Genomic DNA, 17,791 nt, shown 5'->3' with positions numbered 1-17,791 from the left:
AAGAGGAGGTCAAATTGTCCCTGTTTGCAGATGACATGATTGTATATCTAGAAAACCCCATCATCTCAGCCCAAAATCTCCTTAAGCTGATAAGCAACTTCAGCAAAGTCTCAGGATACAAAATCAATGTACAAAATCACAAGCATTCTTACACACCAATAACAGACAAACAGAGAGCCAAATCATGAGTGAACTCCCATTCACAATTGCTTCAAAGAGAATAAAATACCTAGGAATCCAACTTACAAGGGATGTGAAGGACCTCTTCAAGGAGAACTACAAACCACTGCTCAATGAAATAAAAGAGGATACAAACAAATGGAAGAACATTCCATGCTCATGGGTGGGAAGAATCAATACTGTGAAAATGGCCATACTGCCCAAGGTAAGTTATAGATTCAATGCCATCCCCATCAAGCTACCAATGACTTTCTTCACAGAATTGGAAAAAAAGTACTTTAAAGTTCATATGGAACCAAAAAAGAGCCCGCATCACCAAGTCAATCCTAAGCCAAAAGAACAAAGCCGGAGGCATCACGCTACCTGACTTCAAACTATATTACAAGGCTACAGTAACCAAAACAGCATGGTACTGGTACCAAAACAGAGATATAGATCAATGGAACAGAACACAGCCCTCAGAAATAATGCCACATATCTACAACCATCTGATCTTTGACAAACCTGACAAAAACAAGCAATGGGGAAAGGATTCCCTATTTAATAAATGGTGCTGGGAAAACTGGCTAGCCATATGTAGAAAGCTGAAACTGGATCCCTGCCTTACACCTTACACAAAAATTAATTCAAGATGGATTAAAGACTTACATGTTAGACCTAAAACCATAAAAACCCTAGAAGAAAACCTAGGCAATACCATTCAGGACATAGGCATGGGCAAGGACTTCATGTCTAAAACACCAAAAGCAATGGCAACAAAAGCCAAAATTGACAAATGGGATCTAATTAAACTAAAGAGCTTCTGCACAGCAAAAGAAACTACCATCAGAGTGAACAGGCAACTTACAAAATGGGAGAAAATTTTTGCAACCTACTCATCTGACAAAGGGCTAATATCCAGAATCTACAATGAACTCAAACAAATTTACAAGAAAAAAACAACCCCATCAAAAAGCGGGTGAAGGATATGAACAGACACTTCTCAAAAGAAGACATTTATGCAGCCAAAAAACACATGAAAAAATGCTCATCATCACTGGCCATCAGAGAAATGCAAATCAAAACCACAATGAGATACCATCTCACACCAGTTAGAATGGCCATCATTAAAAAGTCAGGAAACAACAGGTGCTGGAGAGGATGTGGAGAAACAGGAACACTTTTACACTGTTGGTGGGACTGTAAACTAGTTCAACCATTGTGGAAGTCAGTGTGGCGATTCCTCAGGGATCTAGAACTAGAAATACCATTTGACCCAACCATCCCATTACTGGGTATATACCCAAAGGATTATAAATCATGCTGCTATAAAGACACATGCACACGTATGTTTATTGCAGCACTATTCACAATAGCAAAGACTTGGTACCAACCTAAATGTCCAACAATGATAGACTGGATTAAGAAAATGTGGCACATATACACCATGGAATACTATGCAGCCATAAAAAATGATGAGTTCATGTCCTTCGTAGGGACATGGATGAAACTGGAAACCATCATTCTCAGCAAACTATCGCAAGGACAAAAAAACAAACACTGCATGTTCTAACTCATAGGTGGGAAGTGAACAATGAGAACACACGGACACAGGAAGGGGAACATCACACTCCGGGGACTGTTGTGGGGTGGGGGGAGGGGGGAGGGATAGCATTAGGAGATGTAACTAATGCTAAATGATGAGTTAATGGGTGCAGCACACCAACACGTATACATATGTAACAAAACTGCACATTGTGCACATGTACCCTAAAACTGAAAGTATAATAAAATAAAATAAAGAATAAAATCCTGCTCACTTCTCAGCAACTCCAGAGCAGACGAGCTTCAATGCTGTCGGGAAATCCTGTGTGCTGGTGGCACAAAGACCCTCCCTGTGTGCAGCGCTACTCCACAGGGAACTGAGGGAAACAGTCCCTGAGCCTCAGCCAGGCAATAGGGCTGAAGAAGGGGCAGATCCTTACCTCTACCAGGACAGATGCCCTTTAGCTATAAGTTTAAAGAACGCTCTATCAGCACTGCCCAGCTGAGTTCTGTCACCTCGGTAGCAGGCACAAAATGTGAGACAAAGAATCATTCTGCAAAACCTTCATTTGTATTAGTGCATCATATTAATTACTAACTATAATTAACTGCATCAATTACTGAATATTTTACCAGATAATTTAAAGTAGTATGTCATCAAATAATATTTTATTATCCTATTTTACCCTCAGTGCCCATGTTTTATCAGAATGTCACAGTTTTCCTTTAAAGCAATTTGAAACATTAATTCCTACTCTCACAAGTAACATTATATCCTGATGCCAAGAATTTGGAGAAAAAATACATTTCTAAATTTAATTTAAAAAGGTCTTTGTAGGAAAAAAGAATGAATCAAGAGCATGCTTTGTGTCCGGCTCAGTCTGTGTCCCAAGAGTTGACAGGCACCTCGACCCCTCAGTCCCCACATGCCTCATGAAGGCACTCACCAGCGGACACTGCCACGCCTCCAGCGAAAACCATGATGATTCCTCTGTGGAAACTCAACGAGCACATCATCAGGAAAAATAAGAGCATGTGCTCACAGACGGATAAAACGCTGGTTGCAAAGAAAACACAAGCCAGGCTGCCCACTGAGGAGGGCCACAGCATCCTCAGCTCCCTCTGGAGAACAGGAGTGTCAGTGCTCACTGAGTGGGGCCACGGCGCCCTCAGCTAACCTAAAGCCTGGGTGCTGAGCAGAAAGTGATGTGCAACTTCTCTGTGTAAGAGAATTCTTGATGTGCTCGTGCTCAAATCTTCAGGGGCCTCCTGTGTGGTAGCTGCAAGGGCATGGCACCACCAGCATGTGGCAGATGTTACTGCTCTGCCCACCTTATTAGAGTAGGCCTGTGTATGATGGCATCTGTGAGGGCTCAGTACACAGAGCCCTAAGAGCATGGACACCATTAGCAGCATTGATTTACCTGTCCTGGGCTCCTTTTCAAATTCTGTTCTACCTCGCTTCTGAAACAGTTTCAAAGACAACTCGCCAATCCTTTCATTTTCTGCATTAATGGCTCTTTGAATTTCTTGTATTTCCTTTTTTTGAGCTAGAGGAAGTTCTTCCATCTTTCCTCTTGACTCGGGTTCATTACTGCTTTCATCATCATCGCCATCACAAACCTCAAAGTCATCTTCGTAGTCCTGCAAACAATAATAATATTTTGGAACCCTTTAAGACAAACTGACTTTCCATTATTATCCCTCATACTGAACAAAACATGACACTTTATGACTTAAAACAGGCAACGTCCTTATTACAGCTAAGAAAGATATTTATAGTTCCCTGATTTTAATGTTTTTGAAGGTAAATTTATATAAACTGCTACCTTTATTTCTCTAAAAATAAATCACACAATACAGAACCATATACAAAAGACCTATCAACTACCATCACGTGCAAACACTTGTGCTGAGAATGTGAAAGTGTATGTATTTTTATAGATACCTATGTACACACCTTTTTATGCACTGCCCTTAAATATGAGTTAAATTATAAAATCATTTAATTACATCATATTGGTAAGTATTGGTAGAAGTATAGCAAGCATTTTACAGGCAACAGCTTGACCCAAATCAACCTAGACAGATATTGAGTATTAGGATTAATAAAAAGAATAAAAAGGACATCAATTATATATAAGCTGATTTTTAAGAATAAATGATTTTTAAGCTAAGGAAAGTTTTAACTTTTATACATACTTCAAAATCATCTTCACAACTGGCTGTATATGCATCAGCTCTAGCATTTTCTAAATCAGTTTCTTCCTTTTCAATTTCCTAGAGGTAAAAATCAAACATAAAACCAAAAAATTCAATCATAAACTTGAATATTGCAAATAGGTTGGGAAAACATACATGTTTTCTGAGATTCATTTGATGTTGCTAATTTTAAACTCTAGGCATTTATAAAACTAATATAATGTTAAATTCCTTTAAGAAATACCCTTGCTAACTTACAGGTAGGACCAAAAAGAGAAAACAGTAAACATCCTTTTTGGGAAACATCTATAATTCTGGTGGCTAAAAATGTTTTAAGTGTTTTACAAATAAACTTCAAATGTGCCCCAATCCATTTCTTATCCATGAATGTATTCCCCGCTGAATGGTGCTCAGCTTATCTACACCACTAAAGACAGATGAACGGGCCAGGCACTGTGGCTCACACCTTTAATCCCAGCACTTTGGGAGGTCAAGGCAGGCAGATGACTTGAACCCAGGAGTTGGAGACCAGCGTGGGCAACATGGCGAAACTTCATCTCTACCAAAAATACAAAAAATTAGCTAGGCATGGTGGTGTGCACCTGTAGTCCCAGGTACTCCAGAGGCTGAGGTGAGAGGACTGCTTGAGCCTGGGAGGCAGAGGTTGCAGTGAGCCAAGATTGCACCACTGCACAAGCAAGAAGAAATTACAAGGCATACTAGAAAGCAGAAAATACGGTTTGAAGAGACAGAGCAAGCACCAGTTCCAGACATGGCAGGGATGTTGGAATTATCACAACCGGAACTTAAAACAACTATGAGGACATCCTAAGAGCTCTAATAGACAAAGTTGATAGCAAGCAAGCAGAGAGATGGAAAGTCTAAGAAAGAACCAGAAAGGAAAGTTCGAGGTCAAAAACAACAAAACAACAGAAACAGAAGTGAAGAACAACTTTGATGGGCTCATTAGTAAACTGGACAGAGCTGAAGAAAAAAGTCTCTGTGCTTGATGATACCTCAATAGAAACCCCCAAAACTGAAAAGCAAAGAGAACAAAAAGTGGGAAGGAAAAAAAAAAAAAAAAAAAAACAGAATAAAATATCCAAGAACTGTGGGACAACTGCAAAAGGTATTCATATGTGTAATGGGGATGGTAGAAGAAGAGAGAAAGGAACAGAACACTTGATACAATAATGACTGAGCATTTCTCCAAACTGATGTCAGACAGCAAACCACACATCCAGGAAGCTCACAGAACACCAAGATCAATATGAAAAAATCTATACGTAGGCATCTTATATTCAAACTACAGAAAATCACAGATAAGGACAAAAACCTGAAAGAAGCCAGATGGGGGAAAAAACACTTTATCTACTGAGGAACATAGATAAGAGTTACAGGCTGGGCACGTATATTATTATTATATAGGCTCACACCTATAATCCCAGCACTTTGGGAGGCCAAGGCAGGTGGATCATCTGAGGTCAGGAGTTCGAGACCAGCCTGACCAACATGGTGAAACCCCATCTCTACTAAAAACATAAAAATTAGCTGGGCATGGTGGCACTTGCCTGTAATCCCAGCTACTTGGGAGGCTGAAGCAGGAGAATCACTTGAACCTGGGAGGCAGACGTTGCAATGAGCTGAGATGGCACCATTGCACTCCAGCCTGGGCAACGAGAGCGAAACTCTGTCTCAAAAAAAAAAAAAAAAGAAAAGAATTACATTCAGTTTCTCAAATACCATGCAAGCAAGAAGACAGCATAGAGAAATGTCAAAGTACTGAGAGAAAAATATTCACCAGCCCAAAATTACACATATACTCTATAAAATTATCCTTCCAAAGTGAAGGAGAAATAAAGACTTTCAAACAAAATTGAGGGAATTTGTTGCCAGTAGACCTGTCTTGCAAGCAACATAAAAAGTTCTTCAGAAAGAAGGTGTATTAGTCCGTTTTCACACTGCTGATAAAGACATAACCGAGACTGGAAAGAAAAAGAGGTTTAATTGGACTTACAGTTCCACATGGCTGGGGAGGCCTCAGAATCATGGCAGGAGGCAAAAGGCACTTCTTAAACGTGGCAGCAGGAAGAGAAAATGAGGAGGCAAAAGCAGAAACCCCTGATAAACTCATCAGATCTCATGAGACGTATTCACTATCACAAGAATAGCAAGAGAAAGACCGGGCCTCATGATTCAATTACCTCCCCCTGGGTCCCTCCCACAACATGTGGGAATTCCGGGAGATAAATTCAAGTTGAGATTTGGGTGGGGACACAGCCAAACCATATCAGAAGGAAAATAATATAGGTCAGAAACTTGAGTATACATAAAAAAAAGAAAAGATGGAAGAAGAAATAAGTAAAGGGAAATAACTCTTCCTTTTCTTTTTCTTAATTGATCTAACAGATAACAGTTTGTTCAGAATAATAGTAGCAAAAATGTATTCAATTACATATGCTTAGGTATTTATCCGTGTGTGTGTGTGTGTGTGTGTGTGTGTGTCTGTGTTTGTGTATGCATATGTATAGTTAGCCCTCCTTATCTGTGGGTTCCACATCCATGGATTCAACCAACCACAGACCAAAAATATTTGGAAAAATAAAAATAAAAAATAATACAAATTTTAAAATACAGTATAACAACTATTTATATAGCATTTACATTGTATTACATTTTATAAGCAATCTAGAGATGACTTAAAGTACATGGGAGAACATGCATAGGTTATATGCAAATCCTATGCCATTTTATTTAAGGAACTTGAGCGTTTGCAGATTTTAGTATCCACAGGGGGTCCAGGAACCAATCCTGTCACAGGAACCAAGGGATGACATGCTTATGTCTGCTTATACACAAGTCAAATGAATGACAGCAAGGATACAACGAATGGGAGTGATACAGTCTTATTCAAAAGTGGACTTGGATTGGTTGTAAATGTATTTAAACCACTTTAAAAAGTTAAAAAAAAAAAAAGAACCTTTAACTGATATGCTAAGAAAGGAGAGAAAATAGAATCATAAGATGTTCTATTAAAACCAAAAGGCAAAAAAAAATGAAAGACAAAAACAGGAACAAATAACAAGAGCAACAAATAAAAAATAGTAACAAACATGGTGGATACTAATCCAATATATCAATAATCACTCTGAACATCAATGATCTAAATGTACCAATCACAAGACAGAGATTGTCAGAGAGGATCAAAAAACAAGATCCATCTACTTATTGTCTTCAGGAAACCCAAATGAAGAAAAATAATACCATGCTCACAGTAATCAAAAGAAAGCAAAAGTCATTCTATTCATTTCTGACACAGCAGACTTCAAAGTAAGGAGAGTCAACATGAATAAAGAAAGGCATTACACCATGATAAAAATGCCAATTTTATGTCTTTAATGAAAGACATAACAATCCTTAATATGTGTGAATGTCAAATTATTTCAGTCAAAAACTAATAGAACTGCAAGAAGAAATAGATGAATCCACTATTATAGCTGGAGACTTCAACATCCCTCTATCAGAAATGGACAAATCTAACAGGCAGAAAATGAGTAAGGATATAGCTGAACTCCACCGCACCATCAGTGAACTGGGTATAATGGGCAGCGTTAGACTGCTTCACCCAACAACAGCAGAATACACATTCTTATCAAGCTTGCATATAATTCACCATGATAGCCCATATTCTGGGCCATAAAACACACCTTAACAAATATAAAAGAACGGAAATTATACATCTGCTCTCAGGTCACAATGGAATCACACTAGAAATCAGTAACAGAAAAATAACTGGAAAATCCCACAATATATGAAGATTAAACAACATATTTCTAAATAACACAGAGGCTAAGAAACAAATCTCAAGAGAAATGTAAAAGCATTTTGAACTAAATAAAAATGAAAACAAACTTATCGGAATTTGTGGAATGCAAACAAAAGCAGTGCTTAGAGGGCAATTTATAACGTTGAATGCATATATTAGAAAAGAACAAAGATCTAAAATCAATCATCTAAGTTTCTAGCTTGGATTAACTAGAAAAATAAGAGCAAATTAAATCTGAGGCAAGCAGAAAAAAGAAATAATAATAATTAGAGCAGAAATCAATAAAATTAAAAATAGGAAATCAACAGAGAAAAATCAATGAAATCAAAAGCTGGCTTTTTTGAAAATACCGATAAATCAGTACACTTCTAGGCCAAGCTAACTAAGGAAAAAAGAGAGCGGACCCAAATTACTAGCGTCGGAAAGGTAAAAGAGGACATCACTGCAGATCCCATGACATTAAAAGGATAATCAAGTAATACCATGAACAGTTCTATGCCCATAAATTTGATAACCTAGTAAAATGGGCCAATTTCACGACAGACACAGTTGCTAAAACTCACACAAGAAGAAACAGACAATTTGAATAGGCCTATACCTATTAAAGACATCAATAATTAATAACCTTCTAAAAAAAAAACACAAGGCCCAGCTAGTGCTAGAAAGCACTGGCACTGGTGAATTCTACCAAACATTTAATAAAGAAATTATATAATTCTCACCTGGGCACGGTAGCTCACACCTGTAATACCAGCACTTTGGGAGGCCAAGGCAGTAAGATCTGAGATGGGTGAATTACCTGAGGTCAGGAGTTTGAGACTAGCCTGGCCAATATGCTGAAACTCCATCTCTACTAAAAATACAAAAATTAGCTGGGCATGGTGGCGGGCACCTGTAATCCCAGCTACTCGGGAGGCTGAGGCAGGAGAATCGCTTGAACCCGGGAGGTGGAGGCTACAGTGAGCCAAGACCGCGCCACTGCACTTTAGCCTGGGAGACAGAGAGAGACTCTGTCTCAAAAAAAAAAAGAAAAAAAAATTATACAATTCTTTACACTCTCTTCCAGGGCATAGAGGCAGAAAGAATACTTCCTAAATCATTCTATGAGGCCAGCATGATCCAGACAAAGATATTACAAGAAAAAAAAAAAAAACTAGAGACCAATGTCATTCATGAATACAGATGCAAAAATCTGCAACACGATTGTACCAAATCAAAGCCAACAATGTACACAAAGAATCACATAGGGCCAGGCACAGTGGCTCACACCTGTAATCCCAGCACTTTGGGAGGCCAAGGCAGTAAGATCACTTGAGCCCAGGAGTTCAAGACCAGCCTAGGTGAGATCTTAAGACCCTGTCTCTACAAAAAATTTAAAAACCAGATGGGCATGGTGGCACACGCCTGTAGTCCCAGCTACTCAGGAGGCTAAGGTGGTAAGATTGCTTGAGCATGAGAGGTTGAAGCTACAATGAGCTGTGATCACCACACTGCACTCAAGTCTGAGCGACAGAGTAACACCCTGCCTCAAAAAAACAAAAGATAAAAAATAAAAAGAATCATACGCCACAACCAACTGGCATTTATCCCAGGTATGCAAGCCTGGTTCAACATTCAAGGATCAATTAATGTAATCCACTAAATCAACAGGCTAAAAGAGAAAAATCATAAGATCATATTAATAAATGGAGAAAAAACATTGGACAAAATCCAACAACCATTAATGATAAAACTCTTAGTAAACTAGGAATAGAGAGAAATTTCCTCCACTTGATAAAGAACATCTACAAAAAAACATACAACTAACATCATATCTAAGTGAGAAACTCAGTTTTCCCACTAAGATTGAAAACAAAGAATATATCACCTCACCACTCCGTGTCAGCATCATGCTGGAAGTTCTAACTAATGAAATAAGAAAAGGAAATACAAAGTATGCTGATTGGGAAGGAAGAAATTAAACTTTCTTCGCAGATAACATGATGGTCTGTGCAGAAAATCTGAAAGAATTGAACAACAACAACAAAAAAATGACTGGAAATAATAAGCAATTACAGCAAGGTCACAGAACACACGGTGAGTATACAAAAGTCAATCGCTTTCCTATATACCAGCAAGGAACGAGTAGAATCTTAAATTAAAAACACATTATTACTTATATTAGCACCCTCAAAAATCCAATAGGTATAAATCTAACAAAAGATGTACAAGATCTCTATAAGAAAAATTATAAAGCTCTGCTAAGCAAAAACAAAGAACTAAATAGAGAGATATTCCATGTTCACAAATAAGACTCAAACTGTCAAGATGTCAGTTTTTCCCACCTTGACCTATAGATTCCATGCAATCGCAATCGAAATTTCAGAATTGTATGAATACTGGCAAAGCGACTCTAAAGTCACATTTACAGGCAGAAGATCCAGAACAGTCAACACAACACTGAAGGAGAACAAAGTTGGAGAACTGACATGACCTGATGTCAAGACCCACTACAAAGCTACAGCAATCAAGACAGTGTGTACTGGTGAGAAGAGTGGACAAATAGATGAAGGCAACAGAACAAAGAGCCCAGAAATAGACCCACATAAATACATCAACTGATCTTTGAAAAGGGAGCAATGGCAATACAGTACAATGAATAAATGATAGTCTCTACAAAAAATGGTGCTGGAACAAATAAACATTCACAGGATGATCTAGACAAAGACCTTACACCCTTCAAGAAAACACACTCAAAATGGATCACAGACCTAAGTGTAAAATGCGAAACTATAAACTCTTAGGAAATAGCATAGGACAAATCTAGATGACTTTAGGTATGGAGATGACTTTTTAGATACAACACCAAAAGCACAACCCATGAAAGAAAAAATTGATAAGCTGGACTTCATTAAAATTAAAAACTTCTGTAAGAGACAATGTCAACAGGAAGAGAAGACAAGTCACAGACTGAGAGAAAATATTTGCAAAAGACCAACTGATAAAGGAGTGTTATCCAAAATACACAGAGAACTCTTAAATCTCAACAAGAAAAAAAAAGGGGCCGAAGATCTTAACAGACATCCCACTAAACAAGATATACAGATGGCAAACAAACATATGAAAAGATGCTCCACATCGTATGTCACCAGGAAAATGCCAATTAAAAGGACGGTGATCCTTTTATATCCAGAACACCAACACCACCAAATGCAAGTGAGGATGTGGAGCCACAGGAACTCACATTCATTGCTGGGGAAAGCAAAATCCTATGGCCACTGTGAAAGATGGCTTGGCAATTTATTAACAAAACTAAACATATTCTTATCATATGATCCTGCAATCACACTCCTTGGTAGTTACCCGGTAGAGTTGGAAACATGTTCACACAAAAACCTGCACATGGATGTTTATAGCAGATTTATTCATACTTGCCAAAACTTGGAAGCAACCAAGATATCCTTCAGTTAGTGAGCGGATAGACTGCAGTGCATCCCTACAATGGATATTATTCAGCACTAGAAGAAATGAGTTATTAAGCCTTGAAGAGACACAGGGGAACCTTAAAATGCATATCGCTAAATGAAAGAAGCCAATCTGGGAAAGGCTACAAACAGTATGATTCTAACTACAGACAATCTGCAACTTACAATGATTCAACGTATTTTTTTTTTTTTTTTTACTTTACAATGGTGCGAAAGCAAAACTCACTGAGTGGAAACTACTTTGGATTTTGTTTTTTTCCTGGACTAGCAACATGCAGTATGATATGCTGTAGGACATGCGGTAGAATATGCACCATGATATATGGTGTGACATGCAGTACGATATGCAGTAGAATATGCACTATAATATACGGTATGATATGTAGTATGATATGCGGTGTGACATGTGTTACGATATGCAGTACGATATGGGTAGGATATGCAATAGGATATGCACTATGATATATGGTATGCGGTATGATATGTGGTGTGACATGCATTATGATGTGTGGTACAATATGTGGTAGGATATGCACTATGATATATGGTATGATATGTAGTATGATATGAGGTGTGACATGCATTATGTGGTACATGTGGTAGGATATGCACTATGATATACGGTATGATATGCAGTAGGATATGCAGTGTGACACGCATTACGATATGTGGTACAATATGCGGTAGGATATGCACTATGATATATGGTATGATATGTAGTATGATATGAGGTGTGACATGCGTTATGATATGTGGTACGATATGCGGTAGGATATGCACTATGATATACGATATGATATGCGGTATGATATGTGGTGTGACATGCATTATGATATGCAGTACGATATGTGGTAGGATATGCACTATGATATATGGTATATGTAGTACGATATGAGGTGTGACATGTGTTATGTGGTACAACATGTGGTAGGATATGCACTATGATATACGGTATGATATGCAGTAGGATATGCAGTGTGACATGCACTACGATATGTGGTACAATATGCAGTAGGATATGCACTATGATATACGATACGATATGCAGTATGATATGTGGTGTGACATGCATTATGATATGCAGTACGATATGTGGTAGGATACGCACTATGATATATGGTATATGTAGTATGATATGAGGTGTGATGTGTTATGATATGTGGTACAATATGTGATAGGATATGCACTATGATATATGGTATGATATGTAGTAGGATATGCGGTGTGACATGCATTACGATACGCAGTACGATATGCGGTAGGATATGCACTATGATATATGGTATGATATGCAGTGTGACATGCAGTACAATATGTGGTACAACACTGTTATGATGCTGGTGACGGCAGCAGCCACACCTCCCAGGCAGCCACGTGACCAAGAGGCTGAACAACCAATACTCTACAGTGTGCTGCAGTCAATAAACTATATGAGATATTAAACACCTTATTACAAAATAGGTTTTCTGTCAAATTATTTTGCCAACTGTAGGATAACATAAGCGTTTGGAGCACATTTAAGGTAGGCTGGGCTAAGCTTCAGTAGTTTAGGCATATTAAATGCATTTTCAAATCACGATACTTTCAACTTACTATGGGTTTACTGGGATGTAACCCTGTCATAAGCTGAGGAGCTGCTGTATAAGACACTCTGGAAAGGGCAAAGCTATACAGACACAGACAAGATCAGTGATTACCACAAATAAGGGGAAGGGAGGGATGAACAGCCAGAGCACAGGGGTTTTAGGGCAGTGAAACCACTGCATGATGCCCTGTGGTGGATCCACGTCATGACCCATTTGTCCAAACCCACAGAATGTTTAAGACCAAGAGTGAGCCCTAACATAAATCTCGGACTTCGAATGATAAAGACACATCAATGTAGGCTCATCAACTGTAACAAATGCACCACTCTGGTAGGGTACGTTGATAATGGGGGAGGCTATTCATGTGTGGGGGCGAGGGGGTATATGGGAAATCTTTGTATCTTCCTCTCAATTTTTTTTTTTTTTTTGAGATGAAGTTTTGCTCTTGTTGCCCAGGCCACAGTACAATGGCTCGATCTCAGCTCACTACAACCTCCATCTCCTGGGTTCAAGCAATTCTCCTGCCTCAGCCTCCTGAGTAGCTGGGATTACAGGCACGCGCCACCACACCCAGCAAATTTTGGTATTTTTAGTAGAGATAGGGTTTCGCCATGTTGGCCAGGCTGGTCTCAAACTCCTGAGGTGATCTGCCCACCTCGGCCTCCCAAAGTGCTGGGATTACAGGGGTGAGCCACCACACCTGGCCCCTCCCTCTCAATTTTGATGGAAACTTAAAACTGCTCTAAAAAAAAAATAAAGTCTTAGCCAGGAGTAGTGTCTCATGACTATGGTCCCAACTACTCGAAAGGCTGAGGCAGGAGAATCGTTTGACCCCAAGAGTTTGAGGCTGCATTGAACTATGATCATGCCACTGCACTCCAGCCTGGGCAACAGAACGAGCCCCTGTCTAAAAATAAATATAAAATAAAAAATAATAAAGTCTTATAAAAAGTAAATAAGGTCCTCTTGGCACATTATCATATAAAGTCATTGCACATTATCATATAAAGTCATTGTACATTATATTAAATAACATATACTACATTTATTGTATCAGTAAATACAACACCTGCTGACTGACAAGAAGAACAAAAACAGGAATTTTAAATGAAAACTAATAGCATCACATTTCTTATTCTTGCACAACTCAGCAGACCCAGTGGCTCTTAGTTATGTACTATGTCTGGCCAGGATTTTGAAACTACAGTTCATTCACTCTGCAAACACACCTAGTGTGGGCCAGGCACTCAGCCAGGTGAGGGGACAGTGGGGTACGGAGCAGACATCATCACTTCTGTGCAGAGCTAGAACCACACTGGGGGACACACCCCTGAGAAGGAACAAGAAACCCCCATCACCAGGAGTTCACCTGCCCCGAGGAGAGCCCCATGTGCTCTCCATCGAGCTCTGCGCTACATCCCTCACAGGCCCCGTCTGCAATTCTTCCCTCACACGAGGACGTGCTCTCCATCGAGCTCTGCGTTACGTCCTTCAGAGGCCCCGTCCGCAATTCTTCCCCCACACGAGGACGTGCTCTCCATCGAGCTCTGCGCTACATCCCTCACAGGCCCCGTCTGCAATTCTTCCCCCACACGAGGACGTGCTCTCCATCGAGCTCTGCGCTACGTCCTTCACAGGCCCCGTCTGCAATTCTTCCCCCACACGAGGACGTGCTCTCCATCGAGCTCTGCGTTACGTCCCTCACAGGCCCCGTCCGCAATTCTTCCCTCACACGAGGACGTGCTCTCCATCGAGCTCTGCGTTACGTCCTTCACAGGCCCCGTCTGCAATTCTTCCGTCACACGAGGACGTGCTCTCCATCGAGCTCTGCACTACGTCCCTCACAGGCCCCGTCTGCAATTCTTCCCTCACACCAGGACGTGCTCTCCATCGAGCTCTGCGCTACGTTCTTCACAGGCCCCGTCCGCAATTCTTCCCTCATATGATACCTGCATTTCCTTGATCTCTCCGGTTTTGCATATATATTCCGAAAATTATTTATAACCTTGTATAATTCTCAGCAACCATGGCCTGGATCACGTCTTTTGTGATTTCTCTATTAGGTGTCTTCAAATCTCCTCACTTTCTTCAACTTGCACACAGAGCAACAATGGGAAGGCTGTCTGTTCATTCACCCTAAACCCCTTCCCTCCGATCTCTTTGCAAAATCCTCTCCTCTTCCAGGAAGAAAGAGGCTCAAGTACCTGACGGTGTACACACAACCCAGTTACATTCCTTGACCCCCACAACCCAGACGGCTTTCAACATGACCAAGGACTTCAAACAAGGGCAAGTATGAATTTCATATGAAAATCTCATCTATCCCTTCATGCTCATGTTCTGCTGTCTGAAAGGAACAATAATTACACTAGTAAAATGCTGACAGGAAAGCAAGCAAACGTTGAGTGGAAGCCTGTGCTGGGACAGGATTGCAAAACTATAGGAAGACGCACTCTCCTTACCACCGTTTCCTCGCCTCCTGGCCTCTGGTCCAGCTTCCACCACACAAAAGAGCCTTCCTCGTGGCCATGCTAATGGAGAGAGAACAGCCCCATCAGCCAGGACACGGGACTCCAGGGAACACACACGCCACGCAGCTCCCCTGCAGAGCCCGCCAGCCCTCAGTAGACAGGACACAGGTGGGACTCCAGGGGACACACATGCCACGTAGCTCCCCCGTGGAGCCTGCCAGCCCTCAGCAAACAGGACACAGGTGGGACTCCAGGGGACACACACGCCAGGCAGCTCACCCCACCCCACCACCACGGAGCCTGCCAGCCCTCAGCAGACAGGTGCACAGACTGCGAAGCTAACGCTCTGGGATGCGGGTCCCAGCCTGGTGGCTGACAAACTGCGTGACTAAAGCAAGTATCTCCAACCCTCTGTGCCTTGGCTTTCCCTTCTGAAAAATCAGAATTATGGCACCTGCTTCACAGTAGCAGTGAGGAGTGGATAAAAGGACACACGTGAAGCCCAGATCCCTGCATCTGAGGAAGAAAAAGCCTTGCAAATGTCACCTTTGTCAATGACACTAGGAAGATCTATGCACTTAGAAGTCACTACCCAGGCTGGGCACAGTGGCTCACGCCTGTAGTCCCAGCACTCTGGGAGGCCGAGGTGGGTGGATCACCTGAGGTCAGGTGTTCAAGACCAGCCTAGCCAACATGGTGAAATCCCATCTCTACTAAAAATAAAAAAATTAGCCAGGCATGGTGGCGGGCACCTGTAATCCCAGCTACTTGGGAGGCTGAGGCAGGAGAATGGCCTGAACCTGGGAGGCGGAGCTTGCAATAAGCCGAGATAGCGCCACTGCACTCCAGCCTGGGCGGCAAAGCGAGACTCCATCTCAAAAAAAAAAAAGGAAAAACAGGAGGGGTGTGTGTGTGTGTGTGTATATGTTTAAAACTGGCTTCCTAAATATACATACCAACATATGATTATAAAAGATTATATGAGAAGAAATATTTGTAGGTCTTTTTTTCTGTGGTAAATGTGTGGCTATAGCCAGATAATAAGCAATCCAAACACCACCACCAAAATTAAAAAAAAAAAAAATCCATGTCAAAACAACAGGTGCTGTATGACCTAATTTATGTAAAATTATGTTTGAGTACAGATATAGAATAAAGCAATTCATAAAAATACGGCACGAAGGCCGAGCGCGGTGGCTCACGCCTGTAATCCCAGCACTTTGGGAGGCCGAAGCAGGTGGATCACCTGAGATCAGGAGTTCAAGATCAGCCTGGCCAACATGGTGAAACCCTGTCTCTACTAAAAATACAAAAATTAGCTGGGTGTGGTGGCGCATGCCTGTGATCCCAGCTACTCAGGAGGCTGAGGCACGAATTGCTTGAACCCGGGAGGCAGAGGTTGAGGTGAGCTGAGATCGCGCCACTGCACTCTAGCCTGGGCGACAGAGTGAGACTCCATCTCAACATATATATATATATATATATATGTATATATATATATATATATATGGCACAAAATTGTTAAATATGATTATCTCAAGGTCATGGGTTTCAGATAACGATCAACAAAGAAAAAAATATTCTCCAGAAATAATTCATAGAATCCAAAATATGCTTGCCACATTATCTGTAATAACAAAACAAAAAGGCCGGGCATGGTGGCTCACGCCTGTAATCCCAGCACTTTGGGAGGCCAAGGTGGGCAGATCATGAGGTCAGGAGTTTGAGATCAGCCTGGCCAATATGGTGAAACCCCATCTCTACTATAAATACAAAAATTAGCTGGGTGCGGTGGCACGTGCCTGTAGTCTCAGCTACTCAGGAGGCTGAGGCAGGAGAATTACTTCAACCGAGGAGGCAGAGGTTGCAGTGAGCCGAGATCATGCCACTGCACTCCAGCCTGGGCAACAGAGTGAGACACTGTCTCCAGAAAAAACAAGAGGAAAATGGTTTGATAATAACCCTAACTCCACAGTGTGCTATTTTAGAGTTACTAAGTGATCATTATGAAGCCTAGTCTTATGATACTAATGGAGACGGTGGAGATAATGAAGACTGGAGAAACACTGAGGTACTACCTGACGAGCTGAGCACAGGGTACAATTCTCCCTGTGCATAAATACATGTCACAAGGTAGCTTAACACATGGAAACAATTACGCAAGGAGAGGGATGACGATTGTGTGTTAGTAACAAGTGTCTATTAATAACATGTGCTTGGTAGAATTTGCCAGAGAAGCCATCAGAGCCTGAGCTACTTTGTGGGGAGATTCTTAACACAAACGCAATGTCTTGACTCACTATAGGTCTACTCAGGCTATTGCTTCCAGCAGTTTTAGTAACTGATAGTCTCTAGGAATTTCTTCTTTCATCTAAATTACCTAATTTGTTACCATAAAATATTGTCCTATCTGTTACTGAAAGTGGGGTGCTAAAGTTACTATTATTGTGAATTGTCTCTTTCTCCCTTCAGTTCTGTCAGTTGTTGCTGCTTGTGTTTTGGGGCCCTCTTGTTAGGTAAACATTCATTTACAACTGT

At 40.8% G+C, this 17,791-nt stretch overlaps 1 protein-coding gene across 7 annotated transcripts in view; it reads right to left on the bottom strand.

The window, feature by feature from the left end:
• Positions 1-17,791, bottom strand: part of DYNC2I1 (dynein 2 intermediate chain 1) — a 105,171-nt gene that overhangs the window by 56,175 nt on the left and 31,205 nt on the right. For 6 of the 7 annotated variants that reach the window (XR_010121433.1, XM_055269712.2, XM_063641760.1 and 3 more), the window contains 3 exons: positions 15,245-15,313; positions 3,907-3,984; positions 3,129-3,348 (listed from right to left, as the gene is read on the bottom strand). Coding sequence is in view for 6 of the 7 variants with exons in the window: in XM_055269712.2 (XP_055125687.1) it covers positions 3,129-3,348; positions 3,907-3,984; positions 15,245-15,313 (367 nt within the window). In the remaining variant the exon portion in view is untranslated. Of the gene's footprint in view, positions 1-3,128; positions 3,349-3,906; positions 3,985-4,372; positions 4,392-15,244; positions 15,314-17,791 lie in introns of those variants that run through there. The other variant, XM_063641761.1, reaches the window with a different exon arrangement.

The sequence above is a fragment of the Symphalangus syndactylus genome, chromosome 6, assembly GCF_028878055.3.
Source record: "Symphalangus syndactylus isolate Jambi chromosome 6, NHGRI_mSymSyn1-v2.1_pri, whole genome shotgun sequence".
NCBI classification, from domain to species: Eukaryota; Metazoa; Chordata; class Mammalia; order Primates; family Hylobatidae; genus Symphalangus; species Symphalangus syndactylus.
This window is presented reverse-complemented; position numbering and strand designations above follow the sequence as displayed.